The 27,109-nt window shown below is 44.4% G+C and overlaps 1 protein-coding gene across 3 annotated transcripts in view; it reads right to left on the bottom strand.

The window, feature by feature from the left end:
- Positions 1 to 8,293: 8,293 nt before the first annotated feature.
- The window catches only part of KHDRBS1 (KH RNA binding domain containing, signal transduction associated 1), a 37,388-nt gene continuing 18,572 nt past the window's right edge, over positions 8,294 to 27,109 (bottom strand). Inside the window, exons 5-12 of one of the 3 annotated variants that reach the window (XR_013448291.1) lie at positions 26,636 to 26,769; positions 25,899 to 26,100; positions 25,305 to 25,372; positions 24,485 to 24,543; positions 21,798 to 21,990; positions 19,139 to 19,198; positions 14,135 to 14,222; positions 8,294 to 8,607 (exon numbers count right to left, since the gene is read on the bottom strand). Coding sequence is in view for 1 of the 3 variants with exons in the window: in XM_036081833.2 (XP_035937726.1) it covers positions 21,893 to 21,990; positions 24,485 to 24,543; positions 25,305 to 25,372; positions 25,899 to 26,100; positions 26,636 to 26,769 (561 nt within the window). In the remaining 2 variants the exon portion in view is untranslated. Of the gene's footprint in view, positions 8,608 to 14,134; positions 14,223 to 19,138; positions 19,199 to 20,642; positions 21,991 to 24,484; positions 24,544 to 25,304; positions 25,373 to 25,898; positions 26,101 to 26,635; positions 26,770 to 27,109 lie in introns of those variants that run through there. The other 2 variants (XR_004913960.2, XM_036081833.2) reach the window with 2 other exon arrangements.

A 27,109-nucleotide genomic window follows, 5' to 3' on the forward strand; every position in this document is an offset into this window, starting at 1 on the left:
GTGCGTGCCTTCTCCCAGCATCTCTTCAGTCCTGAGGGAAGGGAACGAACCGCCTCTCGGCTCCTGCCGGAGATGGACTGTATCCAGGAGTGGCCCGCAGGCGCCTCAAACTCAGCGCGTCCCAAATTGGGCTTTCGTCTTTGTCTTCGGCCTTACTTTTCTTTGGTCCACCCTGGTCAAAACCTGGGAGTCATTTCCTTCTTTCCCTCGACCCCCCCACAACCGATCTTTCACCTAGTTTGGTGGACCCTAGGTCCTAAATCTTTCTTCTGCCATCCCCTTAGTTCAAATCCAGATTCTGCTCCTTCTGAGCCTTGAAATCTTGTTTCTTGCTCTTTACAACGAGGCTGGTAATATTCACCTTAAAGGTCTTGGTGAGGATTGAATGAGATAACGCATGTAGAACAGGGTCTGTTTTAACAAATGTTAGCCATCATTATTATTAGGTTGCATGGCAAGTACTTAACATAGAGGAAGCACTCAATAAATGAGCTACTACTACCAACCGTTAGGACTTCTTCCCTCACAAGACCTATAAACTGTCTTAATCACCTGGTAGCTCCATGACTTAGCACAGTGCTTGGCACATAATAGACATCAGTATTCAATTAATTGAATGAATTAGCAGATATTTAATTAATAGATACTCACACAGCTTACAGTTAAGTGGGAGGAGATGGACATAAAATTAGTAAATTCTGTAGCATGTTAGAAGGGAATGATTGTTGTGGAGGTAAACAGGAAAGGGGGATGGGAGTTTGCAATTTTAAACAGGACAGTCAGAGTAGGCTTCACTGAGAAGGTGACTTTTGTCCAAACACTTGAAGGAAATGAGTGAGTCAGTCATACAGCTATCCAGAGAAAAGGGGTATTCCGGGCAGAGGGAAAAATCAGTGGAAGGGCCATCAGGTATGAACACGGCTAATGTGTTTATGAAACAGCAAGGAGGTCAGTGTAGCTTGGCTGGAATAGACATGAGAGTGGGACATGAGAAGGGGTGGACCATATAGAGTTCCTCATTACTCTGAATGAGATGGGGAACTATTGGAGGGTTTGAACTTTTTTTTTAAGATTTTATTTATTTATTTGAGAGAGAGTGAGAGAACGAGAAAGACTGAGAGAATCAGTGGAGGGAGGGATGGAGGGAGAAGCCTGTCATGGGACTCGATCCCAGGACCCTGGGATTATGACCTAGCCGAAGGCAGATGCTTAACTGAGCCACCCAGGAGCCCTGAACTTTCATTTTTATTTTATTTTTTAATTAATTTTTTTTTTAAAGATTTTATTTATTTGACAGAGAGGGACACAGCGAGAGAGGGAACACAAGCAAGGGGAGTGGGAGAGGGAGAAGCAGGCTTCCCACGGAGCGGGGAGCCCGATGTGGGGCTCGATCCCAGGACCCTGGGATCATGACCTGAGCCGAAGGCAGACGCTTAACGACTGAGCCACCCAGGCGCCCCATGAACTTTCATTTTTAAAGAATCACTCTGGCTGCTGTGTAAGAATAGACTGTAGAGGCACAAGGGTAGAAGCAAGGAGACCAGACAGAGGATATGGCAATGATTTTAGCAAGAGATGTTGATGGATTGTACCAGATTGAGTGAGGGAGATGTGTTGGATTCTGGATTTGAAGGTAAAGTCAATAGGATTTGTGGACAGATTGGATAGGTGTGTGGAAGAAAGACAAGATTGAGTATTACTCCAAGGTTTGTAGCCTAGGCAAATGGAAATGTGAAGTTTAATTCAACACATATACATCTATTAAATTATAGATTTTACACCAAGTCAGGCCTTCCCTTCTGAAGGAATAGAGGCCCAGAGAGGGAGAATGACCAGCTCACAATGTAATGTAGAAACCAGGGCTGAGATTTCTTTTTCCAGCCAAAGAAATTCTGGTAGAAGAGCTGGCTCTGACCTCTTTAGACTGCTGAGTTTGAAAGGTATCTTGTTAATTTCTGAATTGCCAAAGCCCAACACTATCTGGCATGTGATAGGCATTCAAATGTGTATTAGTTCAGTTGAATTCAGGTAGTGGCAAACTAGCTCTTAAAAGGAAACTCAATTGGGAAGGAAAGCTAAATGGTTTCGGGAATAGTCCATAAAAGACTGAAGCTGGGCCATTCCCGGGAACTCATTTTAACTCAGGTTAACAAACATTTTTGAGCATCTATTATATAGCGGACACTGCGGATTCTGAGGTGCCACTCATCATTGGGAGAGACAGAGAGGAGAACCAATAAATGATGACACAGTGTGTTGTACCAAGTCCAGAGGTGGACGGAGGGTGACTAACTCCGACAGGGGAGGTAGTCCAGAGAAGGCTTCACGGAAGATGACATCAGAGCTGGTTTCTGAGAGAGGAAGAAGAGTTGGCCTGTCATGCTCCTATGGGAGGAAGTGATAGCTCGGGGCTGGTAATTCCCTTACGGGGGGGGGGCTGGTGGCAGGGGCGTGTCTTGCTGTCCATCTATTATGTGGAAGGGTGCTGGACCTTGTACATGGCAGATACTCAGGAAATGTTTGCTTAATTGATTTGAGGGCATTCATACAACCCAGTGACCCAGTGTAAGAGGGTAAAGCCACTCAGATGGGCTGCTGTGCATGTAACTCATTATCTGGGGCTCCTGCCCACCTTGAACAGGTTGATTTTGCCTGCCCAACATCCATTCTTCCTTCTGGTTAGAACACTTTGATTTTCCCTTGGGGAACTACCCTTCCTCCCACTCTCTCCGTCCATGTGGTCTGGTGGGGCTGCCTTACTCTGCAGTTCCAGTGTGGGCAGATAACCCTGGCCTGGCGAATCAAAGCATTCCATCCCTGCCACTCCAGGCTGCTGTGACTGGTTTTGGGGAGGGGGAGGGATTAGTGACTCTAGCCAGGCCAAATGAGATGCAATGCAATCCTAGGACCTTTGCTGGAACAATTGGGAAATAATTTCCTCCCCTCTGGGATGGCTAAGCCAGCGAGATATAAACTTGGAGCTTTGTGGTGCCTATGTTGCCACCTTTTAAGGAGGTAGAATTTAGACAATGAAGGAAATACAGAAAAGTGAAAAAATCAGTAGACACAGTCTTGATAGCATCATTTGAACCCCTGGATCCAGCGATACCTGAATCCTTATGGACTTGAAAAAAAATTTATTTACTTATTTTTGCAGGGGAGGGGAGGAGCAGAGGGAGAGGGAGAGAGAGAATCCGAAGCGGCCTCACAGCTGAGCGTGGAGCCAACACTGGGCTCAATCCCATGACCCTGAGACCGTGACCTGAACTGAAATCAAGAGTGGGACCCTTAACTGACTGAGCCACCCAGGTACTCCTGGACTTTTTCTATTACAAAAAGCCAGTTCGTGTTTGGTGTCTGACAACTGCAGCTGAAATAATCCAGAACGATGTACACTTCTGTCCCAGTATCCAGCAGTAGTATCCAGGGTCCTAGTCTTTTCACATCCGCCTTCTACAGGATCCCTGGGGAAGAGAATCAGAAGATGGCAGGATGTTGGTTAGGTTCTTGTTTTCCAGATCTGTGGCCACATGTTTTGCGACCCTGAAGCCCTCACTTCCTTTCTTTGCATCTTCATTTCCTAATTAACTTGCTCTCTATTGGTTCTTCCAGGAGTCTGGATTTTTGAGGAAATGCCACTGGCTCTGGGCCAGCCCTGTGTCATTGGGTGTCAAGAGTTGGGATCTCTTCCTTGGTCACGTTATTCTGGGGCCATGGTTGGCAATTCTGTCCTCTGGATCAGTAGTTTTCTACCTGGATTCTGCAGACCTCTAGTGGCACCCAGTGGGGGTGCTGAAACCACAGGATAAAACACATACTACTTTCTGTAGTGTCAGTTTTATTCATGAAAACGTGAGGCAATATTTTCAATATCTACGTGTCGTTATTCAGAGCACCTTCTCTGCGCCAGTCTTAGAATCAAATCCTGGCTCCACCACTTATAAGCTTCATGACCTTAAGGAGTTCCTTAACTTCGTTGTGCCTCAGTTTTCTCAGTGTCAATTAGTATTAGTACCTGTATTAGTATTAGTAGGGTAGTATTAGTACCTGTCTTAGGAGATTATGGTGAAGATTAGTCTGCGGAAAGTACTTAGAACAATGCCTGGTGAAGGGGCGCCTGGGTGGCTCAGTCGGTTGAGCGTCTCCCTTCGGCTCAGGTCGTGATCCCGGGGTCCTGGGATCGAGCCCCACGTCGGGCTCCCTGCTCAGCGGAGAGCCTGCTTCTCCCTCTCCGTCTGCCAGCCTCTCTGCCTACTTGTGGTCTCTCTCTCTTTGTCAAATAAATAAATAAAATCTTAAAAAAAAAAAAAAAAGAACAGTGCCTGGTGCACAGTAAGTGCTATTTAAGTTTTAGTTACTATCGTTATAACACAGATCTACCATGAAGTACAAAGAAGACTAATGTGAATTTAAGATCGAAGACTTTGAAGGAATGTCATCGTAGCTCTGTTCCAGCTTTGCAGGGCTTGGCTCTTTCTTCTGACAGCAAGAATACTTACACCGGATTTTTATTACAAGCGCCGAAAGAGAATCCATGTGTCTTCATGTTTTTCTAATTTCCTGAGCCATTCTTACTTCCACATATATGTTAGTCTCCCCGTCTAACTTTCTCCAGCTCAGGGCCACCCACCCACCTGTACTTACCCGGACATTTGTCCTCCCATGTCTTATAGTATTTGATTATTACAAAGATAATAAGTGCAAGCTTTAGAAAATACTGTATTTCTTGTTTAGGTGTTCAAAAACGAACAGGATTTGGGTAGGTAATGTACGTGGGTGAGGATGGAGTGGGCAATGAAGATACAGGGAACAGCATGAGCAAAGGCCCAGAGGCAAGCTATGTTCTAGAAGAGCAAGTCCATTTCAGCTTGAGAGTAATTGAAGATGGGGTTGAAAAAATAGGTTAAGTTCTTGAATGCTACATACAGTGAAGAGTTTGGACTTGATTATACTTCTCTAAGTCTGTTTCCTCAGTAAAATTAGGATGATTCCTGTCATTGAATTGTTGTGATTAATGACAAAAGCAAACAGGTGGGAGAGATAGCTTATGTAAGAAATGGAATGAGGGGCACCTGGGTGGCTCAGTCAATTAAGCGTCTGACTCTTGATTTCGGCTCAGGGCGTGATCTCAGGGTTGTGAGATCAAGTACCGAGTTGGGCTCTGCTTTGGGCGTGGAGCCTGTTTGGGACTCTCTCTTTCCCTCTCCCTCTGCCCCCACCCCCCCCACTCTCTCTCAAAACAAAACAAAAGAAATGGAATGATTGTCATTAGGAGTTGGGGACAAGGATTCTTCTCTCCTTGGTATAAAGCCAACCATCCCACCTCAGAGTGGCCTGCAATGTAGTCTCTTTTGAGATCTTATTTTCCTTCAATGCACATCTCAACCACCAGAGGGAGCTTGGTACAAAGGAATCACAGCTCCGAGCTCAACAGGACAATTGCGGTGGGCCCGGTTGGACAGGGGATATGGAATCCTGGACCCAATCCAGAGTCTTAATGGTATGAATGGGGCATGGACCCAGGTGCCCCCCTCTCTGGCTCTCTTTTCTTTATTAGACCCATCCCAAGGAGGGGTGAGGCATGCTGCCACAACCTAGCAGTTAGATCTAAGATGTAAGATCTCTAGGACAGGGGGTAGAGGATGAGGGCCAGATCTAATCTGGGGATGGGGGGCGGGTCTGAGTTTCTGTATCTCAAGCAAAAAAGGCCTTCATCAACTCTGCTCATAAGTCACTGGGCCCAACTCCTTGCTAGAACACCCTGCGCCAGGCCAGGTAGTCCAGCTAGACCTGGGAACTGTAGAAAAGTAGCCAGTGCTGCAGCCTGAGGAAGGGGATGGGAGAGGCAGGACCCTATCTGACAATCCGTCTTTGGAGTGGCATCCACATTGCCCTGGGACTCCAGCCGTTAGGTCTAACAGAAAGGGTTATGCGGCCTAGCTTCTCCAGTCACAACTAACCTAGTATTTCATAGGATTTTTGTAAAACCTCCTTTGCTTTGTCTTCTGGCGCTGAGTTAAACAGGGACTTTTCTGATACGGATGTTCAAACGAAGGCCCAGAGACACTTAGCAATTTACCCAAGATCACGTAGCACTCCAGGGCAGAGCTGGGCCTGGAAGCAGCAGGATCGACTCTGAGGGGGCCAGGAAAGGGAAGGCAGGCAGACAGAGCAACAGCCTTCAGAACCTGCTGCAACAAGCACCGGCTCTTGGCCAGACTTCATAACCGCCCCTCCGGAGCCCGCTCTGTTGCTAGGCCCCAGGCTGCCAGCCCTGCCCCACACTCCCACCCCGGTCCCCTGAGAGCCCATCACCCTGGCAACAGCCAGAGGAAGGCCCAGCTCAAATATTTATGGCTCAAAACAGTTCAGAGGCTTCAGCTGGGGGGAGGGCGGAGGGTTGATGTCATCCCTTCTCTGCTTGCAGGGGAGGTGACTGACAGGCGGGGCAGCTGGGTGGGGGGGCCGAGGCCACTAGGTCAGGGCTCTCAAAGGAAGATCCCTAGGGCTGCAAGCGGTAACCGGAGGAGGGAGGAGGCTGTATGTGACAGACGTGACAGGTGGACAGGACTTGGGGAAGAAACACAAGCCGGAAGAAAGGAGGAAGGAAACTTAAGTGTTTGAGCAGTATCATATGTAGACCTCGTGTTAGGTGTTTCATACCCATTTCATTTGTTTCTCAGATCCTGCTGAGTGGACAAGGATTATTAGCCTACTTTTAGGAGTAAACAGGCCTAGAAAAATACACACCAAGTGATGAGCTAGGATTTGAATGCAGGATTTGGCTTTAGCTCCCCGAGCTTTACTGTAATTCCGTGGCTCCCAAGTAGATAGCCCCGCATCTGGGGGTGGAGGGTGTGGCTGCCCAGGAAAGGACTGCTGGCTTTCAGATAGTGACCCAGGCTCTGTGGCTCCATTTATCATTCAGATGCCATCTGAATCCCGAACTCCCTGCGCCAAACTACGCCCCTGCCTGCTGACCTGCAGCAGGTCCTCAAATAAAGGAGAAGATAAAGGAGCTCTAGCCACAAGGTGAGGCCTAAGCGGCCAAGAAGCCAAGGGAGATGCAGCCTCAGTGGCCAGCTCTGGACCACGAGTCTCAATGCAAATAATTTGACAAATGCATCTCGGTTTGCCTGGGACTCTCCTGGTTTGGGCACAGGAAATTTCTCTGTCTTGAGTAAACCTGGATAAGGTTTGTCACCATATGTGAATCTCTCACACAAACGCAAATGCTTTCCTGTTTCAAAGTACTTGTGGTGGTGAGAGGTACGGGTGAAAAGCGGGACCATGAAGTCTGATAGCTGCTTCTTTTAGCCTTATACAAGTTATTTATCCTCCTTGAGCTTCAATTTCCTCATCTGTAAAATGAGTATCATGGATTGGAAGATTAAGTGAAATTGTGCAAATAAACGCTTGACATAGTGCCTGCTATATATTAAGCACTTAATAAATTATTAGGTATTATTTATAATAATCAATAATGAAGATAAAAATGGGCTCAGATGTTTACTAACTTGCCCAGAGTAAATCAACTGATTTCAACATCCTTTTCCTGCTAAGAATGCATCCCAGCTCATTAGAATGCCCCAGGCACAGTTAAAATGCAGAGTCTCTCTTCCCAAACTCAGCCCTTCTCCTGGTTCCCTTGTTAGGATAAATGACCAGAAGAGTTATTTTATTAAAGGAAGAGTATAATATTAGACATCCCTAACCTCTCAGGAAGCTCAGTATGAAATCAGCCTAGACATAGGCCACAGGAAACTGGAAGTCTATCAAAGGCTGACTTTCCAATCCTTCGAGAGAACGTATTAGGACAAACAGCTAGCTCAATATAGTTGGAAGAGAAGGAGCTAGGCAAGGGGCCTTTGGCTCTTTCCCAAAGCTGACAGAAGCTACCAGAGTGGGACCATTCTTCACTTGACCAAATCTTTTATTGAGCTCCTCAGTGCCAGGTATTTGCTGGGGAAGGGATAGAGTACAGAGGTGAAATGGAAAAGCCCTACTCTTCAAGAGCCTTTTAGACAAGGTTAGTAATCAACAATGAAGAGAAAAACAGGCTCAGAGGTTAAATAACTTGTTCAAAGTAAATAAACCTTCTCACTTGGCTTTCTTCTGCCTGTAACAGAGGTGACAACCAGCTTTGTCCTGGGAACCCTCCGGAGGTGCCCAAGGGCTCCTGGGCTGGCACCTACAACACAGGTGTGGTAAGGTGGGAAGGAAAAGGTGGAGGTAGTGTGTTCCAGCCAGTTCTGCTGGAGGCTAAGGGGAAGCAGGCAAAATAGGAGTGACACAGTGGGAGATGCCAGTTTATTCAGATCTAGGAGGCTGTGCCTGGGATACCATTAGTCCCCTTCAACTCTTTAAAGTCCTGAGCAGGTTTAATTGTTAGCATCACAGCCCCCTGCAGCCCTGAGGACTCCACTCTGGGCCTAGAGACTCTCTTAGGGGATCCTGGCTGGCTTTCTGTATGCAAATCAGACAGATCAAGAAGTAGAGTGGGAAAAGACTGTTGATCTCTCCTGGGTTTCTCTGTGCTCAGCAAATGCCCTCAGGCCAGCCTTGACACAGCGGGCAGCTCTCCTGGTTTCCGGAGTCCTCTGATCACTGCAAAGACACGGGTAGAAAATTAGACACGAAGCTACCCTACCAAGGGGCTTCCTAGCCTCCCATTTGGCCAGGGTGCCCCCCCTTACAATCTCCCCATCCCATGGCACAACTTTAGTTACTTCATTCCGTACAGGTTTCTAGGTGCACAGATGGGTAGGCAATAGAAGTCCACAGCCTAATAGCTGTCTTTTTTGCTGTTGGTCGGGCAATGAGAATGGATTCTCACTTCATATACCTCCCATCCTTAGCCATGCCTAAGCTGAGTGATCCAGGGCAGAATCAACTAAGCCACTGGAGCCTTTAGCTATTCAAACTTTGGGGCCTCCAGCTCCACAAAAGGGAAAATGATTTCTGCTCTCCCAGAGATGTGAAAAAGATAAAGATTAACAAAGAGCTTTAAAGCCTTTGGAGGAGGGGCGCCTGGGTGGCTCAGTTGGTTAAGCATCTATCTTTGATTCAGGTCATGGTCCAGGGGTCCTGCGATCCAGCCCCGTGTCGGGCTCCCTGCTCAGCAGGGAGTCTGCTTTTCCCTCTCCCTCTGCCTGCCCCACCCCCCCACTTATGCTCTCTCTAAAGTAAATAAATAAAATCTTAAAAACAAAACAAAACATAAAGCCTTTGGAGGAAAGAGAACGAGGAAATAGTCATCTTCTTACAGCTATTATTAGCACCTCAGTCCTAGGCTCAGGGAGGCATCTCCTCTGGCCTTTTGAGGGGTTCATCCCAGCTCCAAATACTCAGGGTTATCTGCAGGAGACACACATCTGAAGCCCGGGGCACATGCCAAAGCCTGTAGGAGTGCTCCCATTCTGTTAACATATGGTGCCCCCGTTCTGCCAGTTGTTCCAGCCAGTAACTGGAGGAGCCCCCCCTCAGTCAAGCCCTTCTCTCCCACATTAATCAGCCACCAAATGATGTTTATGGTGGCTCTGAAAAGTCCTTGGATCCAGTCACTTCTCCACATTTTCATTGGTATCACCCTACTTACTATAGGTCTTCCTCATTTCTCGTCTGGACTAACACAAAGTTTCTTAATAGGTCCTCATAATCCATAATCCATTTTCCACTCAGGAGCAAGTGAAGTTTAAATTTAATCATGTTGTTCCCCACACCTCACTCCTGGATTCAGTGGTCTTCAGTGTTGACCTTAGAGTAAGGGCCAGGTTCCTACCTCACCTTGAACCCGCCTCAGTCCCACCTTCTGCCTAGAATGTGCTTTGTGTCCTTGCCCCAAACCATTTCATAAACCCTCTAACTAACTCTTCCTTTAGATGTCAGCTTAAACAGCATTTCCTCAAAGAGAACCCCGGGGCTAGGCTGGGCTGCCTGGTGTCTGTCCTCATACAACTCTGTTCCTTTCTTTCATAGCTCTTATCACAACTGAAATGATATATGTTATTTATGAGACTAACATCTCTTTATCATCTGTCTCCTCAAATATAAGCTCATGAAGTCAGGAACCAATTTTACCTTATTTGCCACTGAATCTCCAGTATCTAGCACATAGTAGGTGTTCCAATTTATATTAGCCAATGTGTTTAATAAAATTGGGGCACCTGGATGGCTCAGTCGGTTGAGCAGCTGAATCTTGATTTTATCTCAGGTCATGATCTCAGGGTCATGGGATCGAGCCCTGTGTCAGGCTCTGTGCTCAATGGGGAGTCTGCTTGAGGATTCTCTCTCTCTCTCCCTCTGCCCATCCCCCTGCTCACACTTTCTCGCAAATAAATAAAAAAATAAAATGAATGAAAAAATAAAATGAATGAATAAAAATCTTTAAAAAAGAATAAAATGAATGAAAGGGGGCATTTATATTGACCTCTGGAGAGAAGCTTATGATGAATCCTATCAGAGCACAAGGTATTTCTTTCTCAAAGGCAGATGTAGAGCTTGTTTCTGAATTCCAACCTCAGAGAGCCTGAGAAATGGGGAGCACCTGTTCTATACCTAAAGCTGGGCCACGAATGGGAAGCATGAAGGCTGCAGGAGCTAAAAGCCCCTGGGAGGAATTAGCTCTATCTGAACCCAAACTCTTCTATCTCAAGTTCTCACACCACAGTGTCTGGGAAGAAGAGACTGAGGTGGACTAAGTGGGCTCCAGAGGTTGACAAGGGAACAGTTAATTCAGGCATCTTAATGCAGTTTTAAGAACAGGAGTAGTCTCCCAATTTCTGGCATTGTGTTCTACTTAAGTGACTGATCTGGGCAGGCAGCCTGGCTGTGCGTCATCCTCTGCCTGGAAACCTCTCAAATGAGTTGTCTTTTTTCAGGAGTCCCCATATCCTCCCCAAGTTTGCCCTGGAACTGACAAGGCCTCCTGGAAGCGACAAGCTCCCTAGGTCTAGGTGGGGAGAAGCACTGGGATAGCTTGTGTTCCTACCGGAAAACTCCTACCTGCCCATCTCCTGCCTGAGACACCAGCCTAAGACACTCACCACAGCAGTACACCTCCTGCCAAGAGGATGCTGCGTTTGTAGTCAAGGAATGTCGAGAAGCTAAACTCCAGCAGCATGGTTATGAAATTTAAGTCCCTTCCAGATACAAGTCTCCTTCCTCTTAGAATAGAGACCCATGGTTGGCAGAACACTGGCTGAGAACATGTCCTCAGCCCCAGTGCGAGAACAGGTTACAGAGTAGAAGATTTTCAGCCCAGGGGTTAGAAAATTGATTTATTTTTTTTTAAAAGATTTTATTTATTTGGCGGGGGGGAGAAGGAGAGGAAGAGAATCTCAAGCAGACTCCCTGCCGAGTTTGGAGCCCAACATGGGGCTCAATCTCATGACCCCAAGATCATGACCCAAGCCGAAACCAACAGTTGGACGCCCAACCGAGCCACACAGGCACCCCAGAAAATTGACTTTAGAGGTCAGTGAACTTATCTGCTCCTTATTACCCCCTAAAAAGGTTTGGTCTGCTGCCTAAAGGCAGCCTCCTTGGAAGCCCAGGGAGCAATCAGGCCACAACAGAACTAGGGTCCAGTGGCCACCATAGGCCTTTGCTCCTAAGGGGCCTACAAGGGCGAGCTCAGGGAACAAGAGAACAAGTAGTTAGGCTGGGCAGTGCACTTCCTCCCCTCCCCCCCAACAGCTGCTGTCTCAGACAGCTGTATTCAGCCTGTCTGCTCAGGCTATTAGTCATCAGATGCTTGCTAGCTTTAAACATGTAAAGACTATTAATCCAGAGAGCAAGAGGTACATGAAGGTTCTGGAGAGAGAAAGGGAAGGCTTAGAAGGATCTGTTTCTCTTTTTCAGGAATCTGGAAACCAGAAAGAGGTGCCCATCCTGTACACCAAAGCTGGGAACTACTTTTAGTGTAAGCCGATCTTCTGGTGGCCACTGTAGGTATAGAGAAGAGACCAGGAGGCAGTTAAGTGAGAGCAGAGACTTGGGTCTAAACTCCAGCTCTTAGGGCCTGCGGTCATCCTAATCTGGACTTGTCAGTTTCCCAGGATAAACCCTGCTTCACAGGGTTGTCTGCGAAATTAAGTAGGTCACTGTATCTGCATATGGTAATTCCAGTAGAATTAGCACAGAATTAAGAGCTTAAAATGGAGGCAGAGACTTCATGTATTCAGGGGAAGCAAAGCCATGTTTAACAATTCCTTAAGGGCAAAATTTCTATCAGAGGAGACTCCAGGTTCTGGTCTCCAATTCACAGGGTGGGTTAAAGGGACAGGAGGTGGGAAATCGCCCTTAACATATGACAAAGGCCTAACGTCCCACCCTCAAATAGCCCAAATCTCTGAGAGGAGAGAGGATTATTCTTTCTGAAAAAGGTTAGAACCAAAAGGCCTTCAGGCAAGAGGAGAGCAGAAGGCAGGCAAGGTGAGGGGAGAATATCCCCTTCACTCTCCCACAAGGAGTGGTGCCACTTTACAGAAAGCTCTGCTCTTCTGCTTCTTCCCTCCTTCCCTACCTTGCCGGCACAATGGCAAACACAGGTGTGTCCAAGTCACTCTCATGATCAAGGCCTTCAACAGCTCCCCAAACTTCAGAATCAAGTCCAAATACTTTGCCTAACATTTAGCTTTTCAAAATGGGCACTCCCCTCTCTTCCAGCCTAACATTTATTGGGTGCTTCCTACAGGTCATGTTGAATGTTTTTCATGAATTCACTCAATCTTTACAACGATGTTGTGACATAAATGATAATCTCCCATTTTACAGATGATGAAACTGAGTCTTGGGGAGGATAGCTCGCCTAAGGCTCCGAAGCTAGTGAAACTAACCCTGGAGGCGGCAGAGTTGACATTAGTCTGTTTAAAGCCATAATAAGGTGTTGTGTTAATCTGTCTGCCTGGTGTTTTCTAAACCTTCTCACACAGCTCCCCCAGGCTCCTTCGTATTCGGTTCAGAACACAGCACAACCACACACTAGTGTAACTGTTGAACACTTACTCTCTCCCATTAGACTGAGTTTTTGGAAGGTAGACACTATGAACGGATGGAGACCCATGACCCAGAACAGCCAGAATAAAGACCTCAGTGGCCTCAGCAAATGTTTACTGCCCTAGCAATAATATTCCCGCAGAAGCAGCCTCCTTCCAGGATAGAGAACAGCTGTACAGGCTCCCTGAGGTGGTTCTGGCTGACAGGTAAAGCTCCTCTACATTCCAGCATAATCCTGAAGCTGAGCTTGATCACAGACTCTGAAATCAGACTGCCTGAGCTTAAATCCCAGCTCCACTACTTAACAGCTGCATGACCTTGGATAAGTTATTTAATTTTCTGGGCTTCAGTTTCATCATTGTGTAAAAACGGGACAATAATAGCTACTTCACAGGTGGAGAAGACAGTGCACGGCACATAGTAAAAAATCAATGTGAGAACTGACAGAATGCAATAGTAGTTAAAATACTTATTTTTCAGATTTTAACATCCCCGAAATCAGGATGCATTTTATACTTGATACGAAAACAAACTATCGTGTCAGTTTAATTGGCAATATTTTTTCTTTCTTTGCAGTACTTGCTACATCTTATAATAAATGGCCTCAGTGTCAATGAAATATGGTGTTATCTTACAGAAGGAGCATACTTTCAGCATAGAGAATGGACTTTGGTGTACAAAAATGCTGACAGGCACACCCCACAACTTGCTATGAGACTGTGGTAAATTACTCCCTCTCCTAGTATCAGCTGCCTCCTTTACAAAAATGGGGACACACAGTAGGCCTGCAAATTCAGTTCTCTCCTCCCTTAGTCAGGCAGAGCTGCCTATTTTCCCTATGTCACTTCCTCCTTCTTTTACAAAGTGGGGTCAAGATCAATGAATGGGAGTAGATGGAATAACAATTTAAATGACTACTTAACAGTAACACTGCCAGCAAACAGCAGCTTGCATAGGCTCACACAAAGCACAAGAACATATCAAGAAAGAGGGAGTCCATGTTCTGCCTTGTGCATTCCAATTCCGGTATGATCTTTGGGCAAAGCCTTGAGGGACATAGAACTTCGGGGTTTGAGACGAGGCAGGGAGTACTTAAGTTTCAAAAACCTGAGCAAAACAGCCACTACCGTAATACCTCTATGCCCCTATTCACATGGTACAGGGGAACTCTGCATATGCGCGGGCAAGAAGGTTTTTCGGTCCCAACTCTCAGGCTGCTGTTCCTGAAACAAAACACAGTCTGAATCTGTTTCATCCTTAGTGGCCAGAAAGCCCTAGCAGCTGCTGATGCATCTTTACCTTCATTCTTAGCTTGCGGCAGGAGTGGGAAGTGGTGGGGAGAAAACAAGAGGGGACAAGCCCTGAGCCTTCTTGAATAACTACCATATCCCTCTGGAAGAGAGGGTGAGGCTGTTCCCTTAGCAGCCACAGTCATTGCCAGGAGCACCCCGGAGATTCCACAGAAATCGTGGAGGGAGATGGAGAGAGGAGCAAAGGACGTTGATGGTGGGGGAAATGGCATGTGGAGCTCAGCCTCGAAGCTTCTGAGGAACCACATATGGCCAGGTGTGGCAGCTAGAACAGCAAGCCTCATTTCCACTTTAGCAGCCTGTGCTATAAGCACAGGGTAAAGATGTGGTTTGGAGATACCCATACATGGGATCAAATCCTAGCCCCATCACTTACCACTAGCCTTTAGTGGTGCCAAAATAATCCAGTTAGCTATTCCTTATCACTGAGTAGCTACTACATGCCAGAAATTATATTAATCACTTTTAAGTAATACCTACTTCAAAAGGTAGTAGATCTATACCTCTGTGGTCAATTAGTGTGCCAATATGGACAAAGGCACCAAGATCATTCAGTGGGGGAAAAAACAGTCTTTTTAAAGATTTTTTTTTAAAGATTTATTTATTTGACAGAGAGAGAGAGGGAGAGAGAGAAAGAGTGTACACACGCGCATGTGTGCATGCATGAGAGCAGGGGGAGGGGCAGAGGGAGAGAAACTCAAGCAGACTCCCTGCCGAGCATGGAGCCCGATGTGGGGCTCGATCCCATGAGCCCCAGGATCATGACCCAAGCCGAAATCCATAGTCAGATGTCCAACTGGCTGAGCCACCCAGGCACCCCCAAAACAGTCTTTTTAATAATATGATGCTGGGACAACTGGATATCCATATGCAAAAGAATGAATATGAAACTCCGATCGCACACCATCTGCAAGAGTTAATGCAAAATGGGTCACAGACCTAAATGTAAGAATTTAAACAATAAAAGTCTTAGATGGAGATAGGTATAAATTTTCAGGACCCTGATTAGACGATGGCTTATCTAAGACAGCAAAAGCACAAGCAACAAAAGAAAATAAACTGGACTTCATCAAAATGGAACTTTTGTGTCTCAAAGAAAATAAAAAGATAACCCATGGAATGGGAGCAAAACACTTGCAAATCACCCATCTGACAAGGGTCTCGTACCAGACCATACAAAGAACTTACAATTTAATAATAAAAAGACAAATAATTCAATTAAAAAATTGACAGGAGATTTAAATCAACATTTCTCCACAGAAGACACACAAACAGTGGATTAGCACACGAAAAGAAGCTCAACAACATTAGTCATTAGGGAAGTGCAAATCAAAACCACCATGAGACACCACTTCACACCCAGTAGGATGGCTACAGTAAACAAAGCAGAACGTAACAAGTGTTGGTGGGGATACGGAGAAATTAGAAACTTCATACATTGCTGGTGGGAATGGTGTAGGCTCTACATAAGAGTCCGACAGTCCCTCCAACAGGTAAGCATTGAGCTGCTGTCTGACCCAGCAATTCCTCTCCTAGGTGCATGTCCAAGAAACTGAAAACGTATGTCTACACAAAAACTTGTACATGAATGCTCATAACAGTATTTTTCATCATAGCCAAAAAGCAGAAACAACCCAGATGTCTACCAGTGGGTGAATGGACAAATAATGCTGAAAAACACATACGATCAAATAGTATTTGACAATAAAAGGAAAGAGGTACTGATACAAGTTACAACATGGATGGAACTTGGAGACACAATGCTAAGTGACAGAAGCCAGTCAAAAAATACCCCATATACTGTATGATTCCATTTATATGAAATGTCCAGAATAGGCAAGTCAACAAAGGTAGGAAGTAGATGAGTGGCTGATCAGGGCTGGAGAAGTTCAGTAGACTGGGGGAGATGACTAAAAAGCATGGGAATTCTTTTCTGGGGGTGATAAACATGTTCTCAAATTGACGGTGGTGAGGACTATACAATTTCGTATCTATTAAAAACCACTGAATTGTACACTTTATTTTTTTTTAAGATTTTATTTATTTGAAAGAGAGCATGAGAGAGCAAGCAAGCACAAGCTGGGGTGAGGGAGGAGGGCAGAGGGAGAGGGAGAACACGGGGCTCGATCCCAGGACCCCAGGATCATGACCTGAGCAGAAGGCAGACACTTAAGCGACTGAGCCACCCAGGCGCCCCTGAATTGTACACTTTAAATGGGTGAATCTTATGGATATGATTGTATCTCAATAATCGTAACGTGTCTTCTAGTTTGTATTAATAGAAGTTAACCAGAAGCTGCAAGCTGGTAGGCTGCCTACGGGCAGCATTTGGCTTGCCACAGAGGTTTTACAGGGACTAATACTAAGCTGAACGTACATTAAACAATTGCTGTATGTGAAATCCAAATTTCTAGTTTTTCTGGAAAATCAGATCCAGCAAGTCTAACAAAAAAATTTCTGGAGCTGGAAAAGAAACATGAATGAAAATGAACTTCAAATGTTTGACAGGATATTCCTTCAGGGGTCCAAGGTAGAAACCATGACTCATTCAAAATGAGGGATAACTTCTAATACTTGGAGTTGTCTTAAATGAAATGGGTTGCTTTTGGAAGTAATATGCTTCCTATCACTAGTACAAAGTACTGATACATGTTACAACAGGGATGATCCTTGAAAACTTTATGCAAAGTGAAAGAAGCCTATCACAAAAGGCACATATTATGCAATTTCATAGAAACAGAAAGTAGGTTAGTGGTTGCCAGGGGCTGGGGAAGGAGGGGAATTGGGAGTGACTGCTAACAGGTATGGGATTTCTTTTTGGGGTAATGGGAATTTTCTGGAATTAAATAGTGATGATGGTTGCACAGCACTGTGAATATTCTAAAAGCCACCAAACTGTACACTTTAAAATGGTTAAATGGTAAATTTTAAGTTCCATGAATTTTGTATTAATTAAGGGAGAAAGGTAGAGAAGACCAAATGAGATCGTCCTTATTAACTGCTTAGGATATTATCACAGTAATGTTAGCTACTATTATCAACTTCATTTGATGATAAAGAAATGAAGCCCAGAGAGGGATTAAGGGTTTGGTTTTGTCAAAACAGAGACCAAGGCTATGATGAGGCAGAGTCAGGACAGGTCCCCAGTCTTGCCTGGCTCTAAAGATTACAGGACTGTAAATTACAGGACTGTCACAGGTAGTGACAGAAAGCTATGGACAACACTGGGACCAACTGACTAAGCTCCACATTCAGAAAAGGCAGACCACCGACAGACCTGGGTCTGCCAACAATAAAACCTGTTTTTCCAGGCGCAAGTTACAGGCCGAATGAGGAAAGAAGCATCCCCAAAATTCTGCTCTTAAGACTACCCTAGGAAGAGTTGGAACGAATTCTCTGCATTCAGGGACTTTCCTCTAAAATTGTTTTGCCATTCATGTAATCAGTATCAAACTTAGGACTTCCTTGGTGCCCAGAACCATGCTCAATACACACAGTCCTCTTTAAAGTCTCTAGATCTCAGAGGCTCCTGGGAGAGGCAGGTTGGGAAGAAATGAACTCCAAGAAGGCAAATTTCACTGACAAAGGCTGTATGTGCCTTTGGCCTCTCCCGAGTTTGGTCTTTTCCCTTCGGTGCCCTCCTAACCCTAACAACCCACTCAGGGGCAGAGGGAAAAATCATCCAGCTAGTTCCTGGATGGCTTCAATCAGCAGGTAGGCTTGCTCAGTTGTCAGAACCCCCCGCCCCCCAATCGGGGGGCTACCCTTTCTTAGAGAACGAACACGAGTATTTATTATGTATAGGACACTGAATTGATTGGCCTTATATATAATAAAACTCATTCAGTTTGCTGACCACTATAAGGTGTATGTTATCACTATCTTCCTTCCTAGATGTGGAAATAAGTGGTTTTAGGTCACGAAACAAAAATAGGTTGCCGATTCAACTGTTAGGTCTCATGCCCTTTCTACTATGCCACACTATCCTTTTCTGAGGGTCTCCTCAGGGTGAGAAATACCCCTTCCTTAGATTAAAAGCAATGTAATATGGAGAGTAAAGATGCTAGGTTCTGGCAACAAACTTGGGCTTGATTACTAACCAACCATACTCATTATATGACCCTGGGAAGTCACTTAACCTTATTAAGTCTCAGGCACTTCTGTAATACACAAATAATACTGGACAACTGTTGTTTGCCTGCCCAGTATCCATTCCCTTTTCCTAATAACACCCGACTTCCTTTTGAGGAATTACTTTTTTCTTACCACAACCTGGTAAAGTATGAACATGTGACTTAAGCTAATACAGTCTTGACATTCCCTCCCTAGAATTTGCATCTTCAGGGAAAAAGAAAGCAAACAGGGCTAGAATTCACTCATTCTAGCAACAGCACCTAAACAGCTAGTCCTGGCTTCAAGAACATTCCTGTGGTCTATCACTGCTGTCCCAGTTCTCTGCAGCCCATCTGGTTCCCATGCCAGATTTTCTAGCCTTCATACTAAATCTGTGAGCCCCTAACATCCTTCTAATAAATTCCGTTTTATTTACATTAGCCGGTCACTTTGTTGCTTACAACCAGTGAACTCCAAATGAAACACTGTCCCATTAGGTTATTGACAGGATAGGGAGGGATTCAACAGATGTAAGCTGACGCTACAGTCATCGCAAGTAAATTCAATATGGACTGATGGTTGTGTTGTAAATATGGTACAAATGACATGTGAGAAAAATTTGCCCATGGACCATGTCCCAGGCCACCTCCTGGCAAAACTATCTTATAATTAGGATAAAAGTCCCACATCCTTAATAGAAAGCTACCTTAACATACCTGACATGGGTCTTCACTACCCACTCTACTCCAGGAAATGCCTCAGGAGTTTTCAATCACCTGAAAATGGAGAAGTAAGAGATCAGGCTTTTGAAGAGGAAGTTAAAGACATACAAAATAAAAGATAGAGATCCTGCATGCAGTTTACACATTACAGGAGAGAAACATGCAACTTTAAAGAAATTTTAAATAACATTTCATTGTGAATATCAATATGGGGACCTATAGGGGCTCATCCTTGTACATTTTTAAATAGCTGAGCAGAAAGCTTGACTTTGGGGAGCAGCAGGTCTAATCTACAGTCATTGAAATTTTACAATGTGTCATTTAAGATGTCAGACTTTGTGCCCAGGTTACATTACAGTTCACTTGTGATGGGCAGGATTATTAAGAGTTATGGCTAATTTATGCGGCAGCATATGGTTTTTCTTTTTACAGCTATTTTTTATTAAACAAGTTTTGCCAAGTTTTAACATTAAAATTAACAGCTAAAGAATTGTTTATGCAAGTTGCTGTCACAGTTTATGTAAAAGAGAAATATGTGCTATTAAAATCAGACATTTAGGTTACCTTTGGTTTTTTGCGATGCATGTTAGCTTTACACATCCTGATTCTCTTGCGATAATTTTCCTTTAAAAAGGGGGGTATAGAGTGATCTCTTTTCATCAAAACAAGACATAATGCCCTGAAAGCTGACTTCAAACCATGGTTGAAAATTCAGTTATTTACACTTTATCACAATCTACAAATACATTTTTTTGTTGGTGTGTTTTAAAAAGAAAAAAAATGTCCATCATGCACTGCTGCAGGCAGCTTGGCACTTCATACAAGAGGATTTTTCACCCCCGAGCAGTTTAGGTGGCTCCCTTAGGGAAGGCATGAGAACCCTGAGAATTAACAGAGGAGTGGAAACAGGGCCAACCAATTCCATCATTTCCTCTCTTGGTCTCTCAGGAGGGAGTTCAGAGCCAGCCTATCATGCCAGATCCTGCCCCAGCCCAGCTGATTTGTTAACAGCATTTCTGGGATCGGAAGGGAAACCCTTAAGGGCACCCAGGGTTTGCTGAATTGTCATATCTAAAGGCAGGTGCTATCCCTTTCCAAGCTCACGGAGATTATCTGGTGTCACGCTGAGGGCCACCTAGGGGCTCTAGAGAGGTGCAGACAAGGTGGCTGGCGCTTTACACACTGAGGCCTACGTACAGAAACCAATCCAAGTTTCGGCTCAGTTGGGTTTTTCTCTCCAGAAATTAGAGCTTGTGATAGGATGGGATAAAACTGCTGTCAACAACTTCCAGGGGGTGAAAAAGCTTTGGTTATTTTTAAACTAAAACTTAACAACTCGATAAACTTTTTTTTTGGTAAACTTAAAATAAAATCCCCCCCACCACTTTTAAGAATGTCTCCAACTTTTAACAAGCCCATTAACTTTAGAGTTAATTTAAGTTTATTTGAAAGAGAAAACTATTTTATTGTCCACCCAAAAAAATGACAATTCATCACATTTACTTTGATTAAAAAAGGACTAAACTTTATTGACAAACTGCTGCAGACATTTTGACATAAGTTTAAGCTACCTATTTAGGCAGACTTACACATGTAGCATTTAATCTTCCAAGAACAAAATGGGAGGACGGTACAAATCCAATTAGGACTTTAACTTATGTACAAAGTGGATTTTGATTCCTTTTTCATTCAGCTGCAGTGTCCCTTTTTATATCATGCTAGTGTTGAGACATACTTGACTAACTACCTTGGGAACAGTTCAATATTGACAACCGTCAACTTAAAAAAATCATCAGCTTTTGGTTCCAGTGTCCAAGTGAGCTTTTCATGGAGTGCAGAACCTCAGAGGGACAAAACACTTTGTCTTTTTAAATACTGAAATTTTAATTATTAGTACGATTACTGAAGGATTTTTCATGGCTGAAAAGCTCTGCATCAAATTCAATCCAGGTGGCCAGCCCCTTTCCCCGAATCCACCTCTTCAAAACCTACTCCCCACTAAGTATCTCTCAACACTGTATGTCTGGGGCTAGATTTCAAAACCCACATAATGAAAAAGTCAGTTTTACAAACCTAATTTTGTTGTTGTTTTAAATCAATTAACGTTAAAAATTGCATCAACTATTTAATTCATGAGGATCTTTCATATTAAAATTTAACCTTAAGATTCAACCGCCATGTGCTTTTAAAGGAAACATTTTTAGAGACGTCTGAGCTCACTTTTACATGGTGGCACCTACTGCCGTTAACGTTTGTGATTTTAAATCTTAAACAGCCCTGAATTTTGAAATGTAGCCTAGTTTGGGATTCTGCAACTACAACTTTACGGGATGCCTCAAATCAAAACTAAGAGAAAGTTAACAAGCCTTAAACTTCAGAACCTTTAAGCAAGCAATGTCACTTTTGAAACTAACAGGTTTGTGGTTTTTTTTTTTTACTCAACTTCTTTTTTTTTATTATAAAAGGTACATTTCTGTTTATATTTAAACAACAAAGAAAAAAGCATCTACACACTTAAAAAATTAATTCGATATTCCTAAATCTATTTTAACTCATTTTAAAATACTACATACAGAAGCCAGAATGCAGAGTTAAGAATGGAGTAAGGTGGGGAGAAGAAGGGGACCACGAAGAAAAACACTTAGACAATTACTTGTCTGTTGTGGGTAAAGCAACAGGAATCCTGGGAGATACAAGAAATCAGTAACAACTTTGCTCATAACTGATATTTTCCCCTCATGTTTGTTTTTAATAACGTCCATATGGGTGCTCTCTGTATGCTCCCTTCACTGGCCTAGCTGGAGGGGCCTTCAGTGACGGCCTGGTCCCATTCCAGTCGTCTTGGCCTGTGGGGAAAGCAAGAACAGTTTATAAACCATGTGCTATTGGCATTTTGGGATGAGCAGGAATAGGTCAAATGGTAAAGATCACCAAAAACACTGCTTTGCTTCCAGTGTCTTGCATGTCCCAATGGTCCCTGCTTTTTGCTCTGCTTGGCCCTCCTGAACAGCTTAATTTCCCAGCTGTAGGGCAATTTTGAGTGGACAGACAGAAGGAAACAGCTCAGAAAAGGCCTGGAGTCATCTTTAGCAAAGAGGTTCTCCACAGGCAACATGATCTCTACTCCAGCCCCCAAACCTGGATGAACCCAACACTTTGCTTGAGACAGGGAGGAAATGAATCTTAATAGGTCTGCAATGCCCTTTTTCCTGTTCCCAAAGGAACTGGGGAGAAAGCCTCAGGTAATGTGGCAACTTTGGGAAGTCTTTCAGACTGGAAGCAGGTAGCTCCCTTTCCAACAGCAAGTCAGGTTTCCCTGTTGAAAAGTGTCCTCTGGCTCTCTGGGAGAAGCAAGCAAGGGCCACATTTCATGAGGCTTCCCCACCAGCAGAGCTGGTCCACTGCTCTGGCAGAGGGAAGTACAATTCAATGTGTTTATAGCAATGATATGGAGAATTCACGGTTTCCTTTCTCATGCAATAGTCCAGAGAAGCCAGACAACATGGTTGACATCCTCAAATGGCCTTCCTTTGTTACAGGGAAAAGCCTGAGGGAAATGATCACTTACTTCTATAGCTGACCTCTTATGAAAAGGAGTTGCATTTATGAGCTTATTCTTCCCACTTGCCCCCATACTTTACCCATGCCAGTTCATTCCTGATGTATTTCTCCAGCTGCCTGCATTCACTAAAGGTCTAAAGCCTCTATATGGACCTGAAGTCCCACAGAGCCCTATCTAAGCCTGTTTATACCCTTAGTATAATAGGTACATCCATCACTTTCCAAGTGGCTTCTGGTCCTAACAAGACAGTTTATTTTTGTAATTCTGTTTATAAAGGCAGAAATCATAACCGATTAACTGTGGCAACAACACACCAGGAGCAAGAGAGGCAGCCGGCCTCTTTCAGTCCAGTCTCTTCTCTGGCAAAACAGAAATGTAATTCAGTCAAACACATACAGAGGCCCCATTGTGCTGCCTCACCCATGGGAGGGAAATACCCTGGGGCAATCCCACTGCCCTTCTGAATAGTGGCCTACCAGCAGAGCAGTGCAGTGTTACTGATGGCAACTGTCCAGTACCCTTTAGCTAGAACTGGTAAAAAGTGTTTCCCTAGGCAAGCAGCTGACTGGCTACTACATACTGAGCTGAGGAGTTAAGCTCAGCTTGTCTGTCTATGGGAGCTCCAAGAGGCTCCCTACTCCCTTTTCAGCTAGGCTAAGGTGTGTGTGTGGGGGGGACACACGACACTGTTAACTAGCATTTTAAGATGAACTGTCAATTGCTGAGCCCCTGGCCAAGGACTCTGGAATTCCCTCAGGTATGTTGAAAATACCTTGCGTTTAAAAGGCTGCTCTCCCTCACCCACTGCCGCATGGCACTCCCTCTGGGGCCCATTAACATGGGGTCATAATTGGCTCTTGAGGACACTCTTGAGCAATGTGTTTTCAACTAAACCTCAGGGAAGACAGCTTGGTCCTGCTGCCATTTCAGCCTCTATAGCTCTCCTGGGATCAAGGACTGAGTTGAGATGTCTCCAAGCCAGTAAGGAGCTTGGTGCCAGTACTGCCCTGAATTGGCCCCAGCCCCTACCACCTCAGATCTGAGACTGACAGGCACGATTCTAGCACCCAACCTGCTTTTCGCTAGCTACTTGCCATCTAGTTCCCTTTCAGCTAACATTTCCTCTACACTGAGATTCTTTTCAATGAGATCCAAAATTGTTCTTAAAAATGAAGTGGGGCCGGGTGCCTGGGTGGCTCAGTCGGTTAAGGATCTATCTTCAGCTCAGGTCATAATCCCAGGGTCCTGGGATCAAGCCCTGCGTTGGGCTCCCTGCTCAGTGAGGAGTCTGGTTCTGCACACTCGCTCTCTCTCACAAAATAAATAAATAAAATCTTAAAAAAAAAAAAAAAATGTGGTGGGGCTGGAGAATAAAATTGGATATGATGAAGTTCTTAGTATGTACCAATGTGGCGTAGGCACCAACAGCAAAGGCCCTGCAGCATGACCTAGGCCTGGCAATCTCTCCTGGTCTAAAGTAGAAAAAGATCAACATCAGCTTAAAAGTTTGCAGCTCCAACCAGGCCAAACAGACATCTAGTTTAAGACATCTGCTTAGCTTTCCAAGAGTAACTCCATCTCACCTTAAGAACTCCTATTTCACGGCACACCACACAAATTCAGTAAGAACGGGACGGCTACTGTCACATCCACCAACATCTCAGCTTTCTAAAGGCTCCTTTTTGGGTGTGTGCCCGGTGGCCCCCAATAGTCCAGCCACTAGCACTCGTGCAGGCCCTTACTTGCACACTCTGCCCACCATGGAAATAAAGACATACCATAAGCTTCGTAAGAATCTTGAACCTCCCCATGTCCATAGTCATAATATTCTGAGTCCCTGAAAGCCAAAGACAGAGTGTTAGAGAGTGACAGAGTAACTCTATTTCCATTTCTCCTTCTTCCCACATTTCAGGCATTTTACTACATGTGTAAGACAGGAAAATGCTCATTTTGCCCCATCTGCAAACCAGAAAATATTTCCAAAACACGTATGTGCTATGTATTTAAGCAAAAAAAAAAAATTTACAATCATAGCAAAGAAAAATGGATATCACATAATTTAAAGTGGAAAAGCACAATCCAAAACTGACCAACTTAATCATAGTGTACACACACACATACATTTATAGGGCTCGCTGGAAGAGAATAAACAAACATGCTGTTCTGTCCCCACTGTACAATTTTGAAATACTTTTTCAATCAGTCACAGATAAAATACATATACACAAAAACGTTATTTGAGACAAGTGCAGAAAATAATGTAAGTTATGGTAGTAGGATTCTAGCTTCCTTTTAAACTTTTATGTACCTTTAATGTGGCAATAATACATCAAAACAATTTAAAGGCATTTTCCCTTCATTTCCATGTGGTCACAGCTCAGGAATTTTTCATCTGCTATTCCCAGATTCTATACTATAAATTAAGACTCAGTTATCTAAGCTTACAGACTGTGTGCCTTGCAGACGTGGAAAGCAGAGATACCCTCTAAAGGGGAACCACACTGCTCCTTAGATGTGTGCTACCTAAATCTCTCGGTTGCTCTAACTCCTTCCATCCATCCCTAGGACATGAAATAGCACTTCTATTGCCTGACTTACCCTTGGCTCTGGCTGTAATAGCCTTCGTAGCCTTCATAACTTTGTTCTGCATATGTGTCATCATATCCCTAGAACAAATAAAATGAAATAGAAAGTCAGAATCACACAGAGTAGGGAAGGTAATTACATCCCATGGGAGGACGGTAGGCTTCTAGATTAACAGAATGCAGAATTTTCCTCCAAAATTAACACCCATTGGGGAATAGTTGACAGAGAAAGGGTTTAAAAAAAAAAAAAAAGAAACAAGACTGAACCACCAACCAAACCAAACCACCCTTCAAATTGTGGGCAGGAAACAAGGTAAAATGTTGAACTTGAGCATTATCAGTAGTACTAGTGGAAAGACTCCTTACTAAAACACTGTGCATTTATCAAGGCACAGCCTATTTCCTGTTTAATCTATTCACACATAGTAAACTATGCTTAAAATGGAAAAATCTTCTCATAGTTTAACATTCACTGCAAAAGAAGAGACCAGACTCCAGATCTTATAGGTAGTCCCTGCCACCTACATCAAGGGCCAATGCCCTATCACTCAACTTCCTTTGGCAACCTTCTAGGTATTGGAAATGGCACACTGTTCAAATTTCTTACATATTCTTCATATGTCTCTGGTGCAGGGGGTGGAGGCAAAGGTATTCTCTGGATGCCTGCTGTCCGTGCTCTTGGTGCCGGAGCACCCCTCACTGTAGGTGGGGGTGGCACTCCTCGAGTTACGGTGGCACCTCTGGTGATGGCTCCTCTCACTGGTGTACCACGCACCAAAGCCCCCCGAGGTGGTCCAACACCACGGCCCCTGCAAAAAGAAAATTTATTTTAAATGGAGCTTTTAATACACAGATAATACTTTCATGTTCAGATCTGTTTGCAAATTCTGGAGCTAGACAGATTTCACAATGCCTTAAGTAAACTATTATTAAAATACAGGGGAAAAAACAAACAAACAAAATCCCCAAAAAACCCCACAGAGGAATATATGGGTGGGTAAAAGACCCATCCCGGAGACTCCCCAGGTTCCGCAGCAGACCTATGAATATTTCATCAGTGGATGATGGAAAGTCTGAACACTCCATAAAGGTCAGTCACAAAAGGCAAAATTCTAAAGCCAGAGACCATTTTAAAATGCTAGAACTGTCCAAAATTAAAAGACCAAAAGTTTCAACAGGACTGCTGCACTTGACTATGGCCAAAGTACCTAAGATCTACTTATTCCACTCTTGATGGTATAAATCCTGAGGCCCCCTTCTAAGCTGCAGATAAGAGCACCACTAAGAGAGAAATGGTACTGGTCAAATTTACATCCTGTTTCTAGTTGTCTCCATTATTTTTACCTGGGAACAGGTGGAGGAGGAGGTGCAGCTCCTCGGCCTCTCACTGGCACCCCACGTCCGCGAGAGGGCTCCGGTACTCCATTCAAGTAGGAGAGCTCTAGAAACTGCTCCTGGCAGATATCATCCATCATATCCTGCAAATGAAAGATAATAAGGATTACTGGGCCACATCTCCACCTTCTGCTGAGAAGCTGTCCAGCCCACATAAGCCTTGGATACTAAGACCAGCTCTGAATGCCTGGATGAAGTCTCAGGTCATGCATTCTCTGAAGTCAAATGGCACCCTACCTGTCACCTCTTCGAGGAAAGTCCTGATGGCACACCCCTCATTATTCAGCTGAAGATCTTCATAATTAGTCCCTACCTAGCTCTCCAGATCACTTCCAGCCACTCTCCATGGATAACCTCCTTTCAAGCCATGTGGAACAACTTGTAGTTCAGAACCTGGCATACTTATACACCCATTCTTGTAAA

Source organism: Halichoerus grypus, chromosome 5, assembly GCF_964656455.1.
Source record: "Halichoerus grypus chromosome 5, mHalGry1.hap1.1, whole genome shotgun sequence".
NCBI classification, from domain to species: domain Eukaryota; kingdom Metazoa; phylum Chordata; class Mammalia; order Carnivora; family Phocidae; genus Halichoerus; species Halichoerus grypus.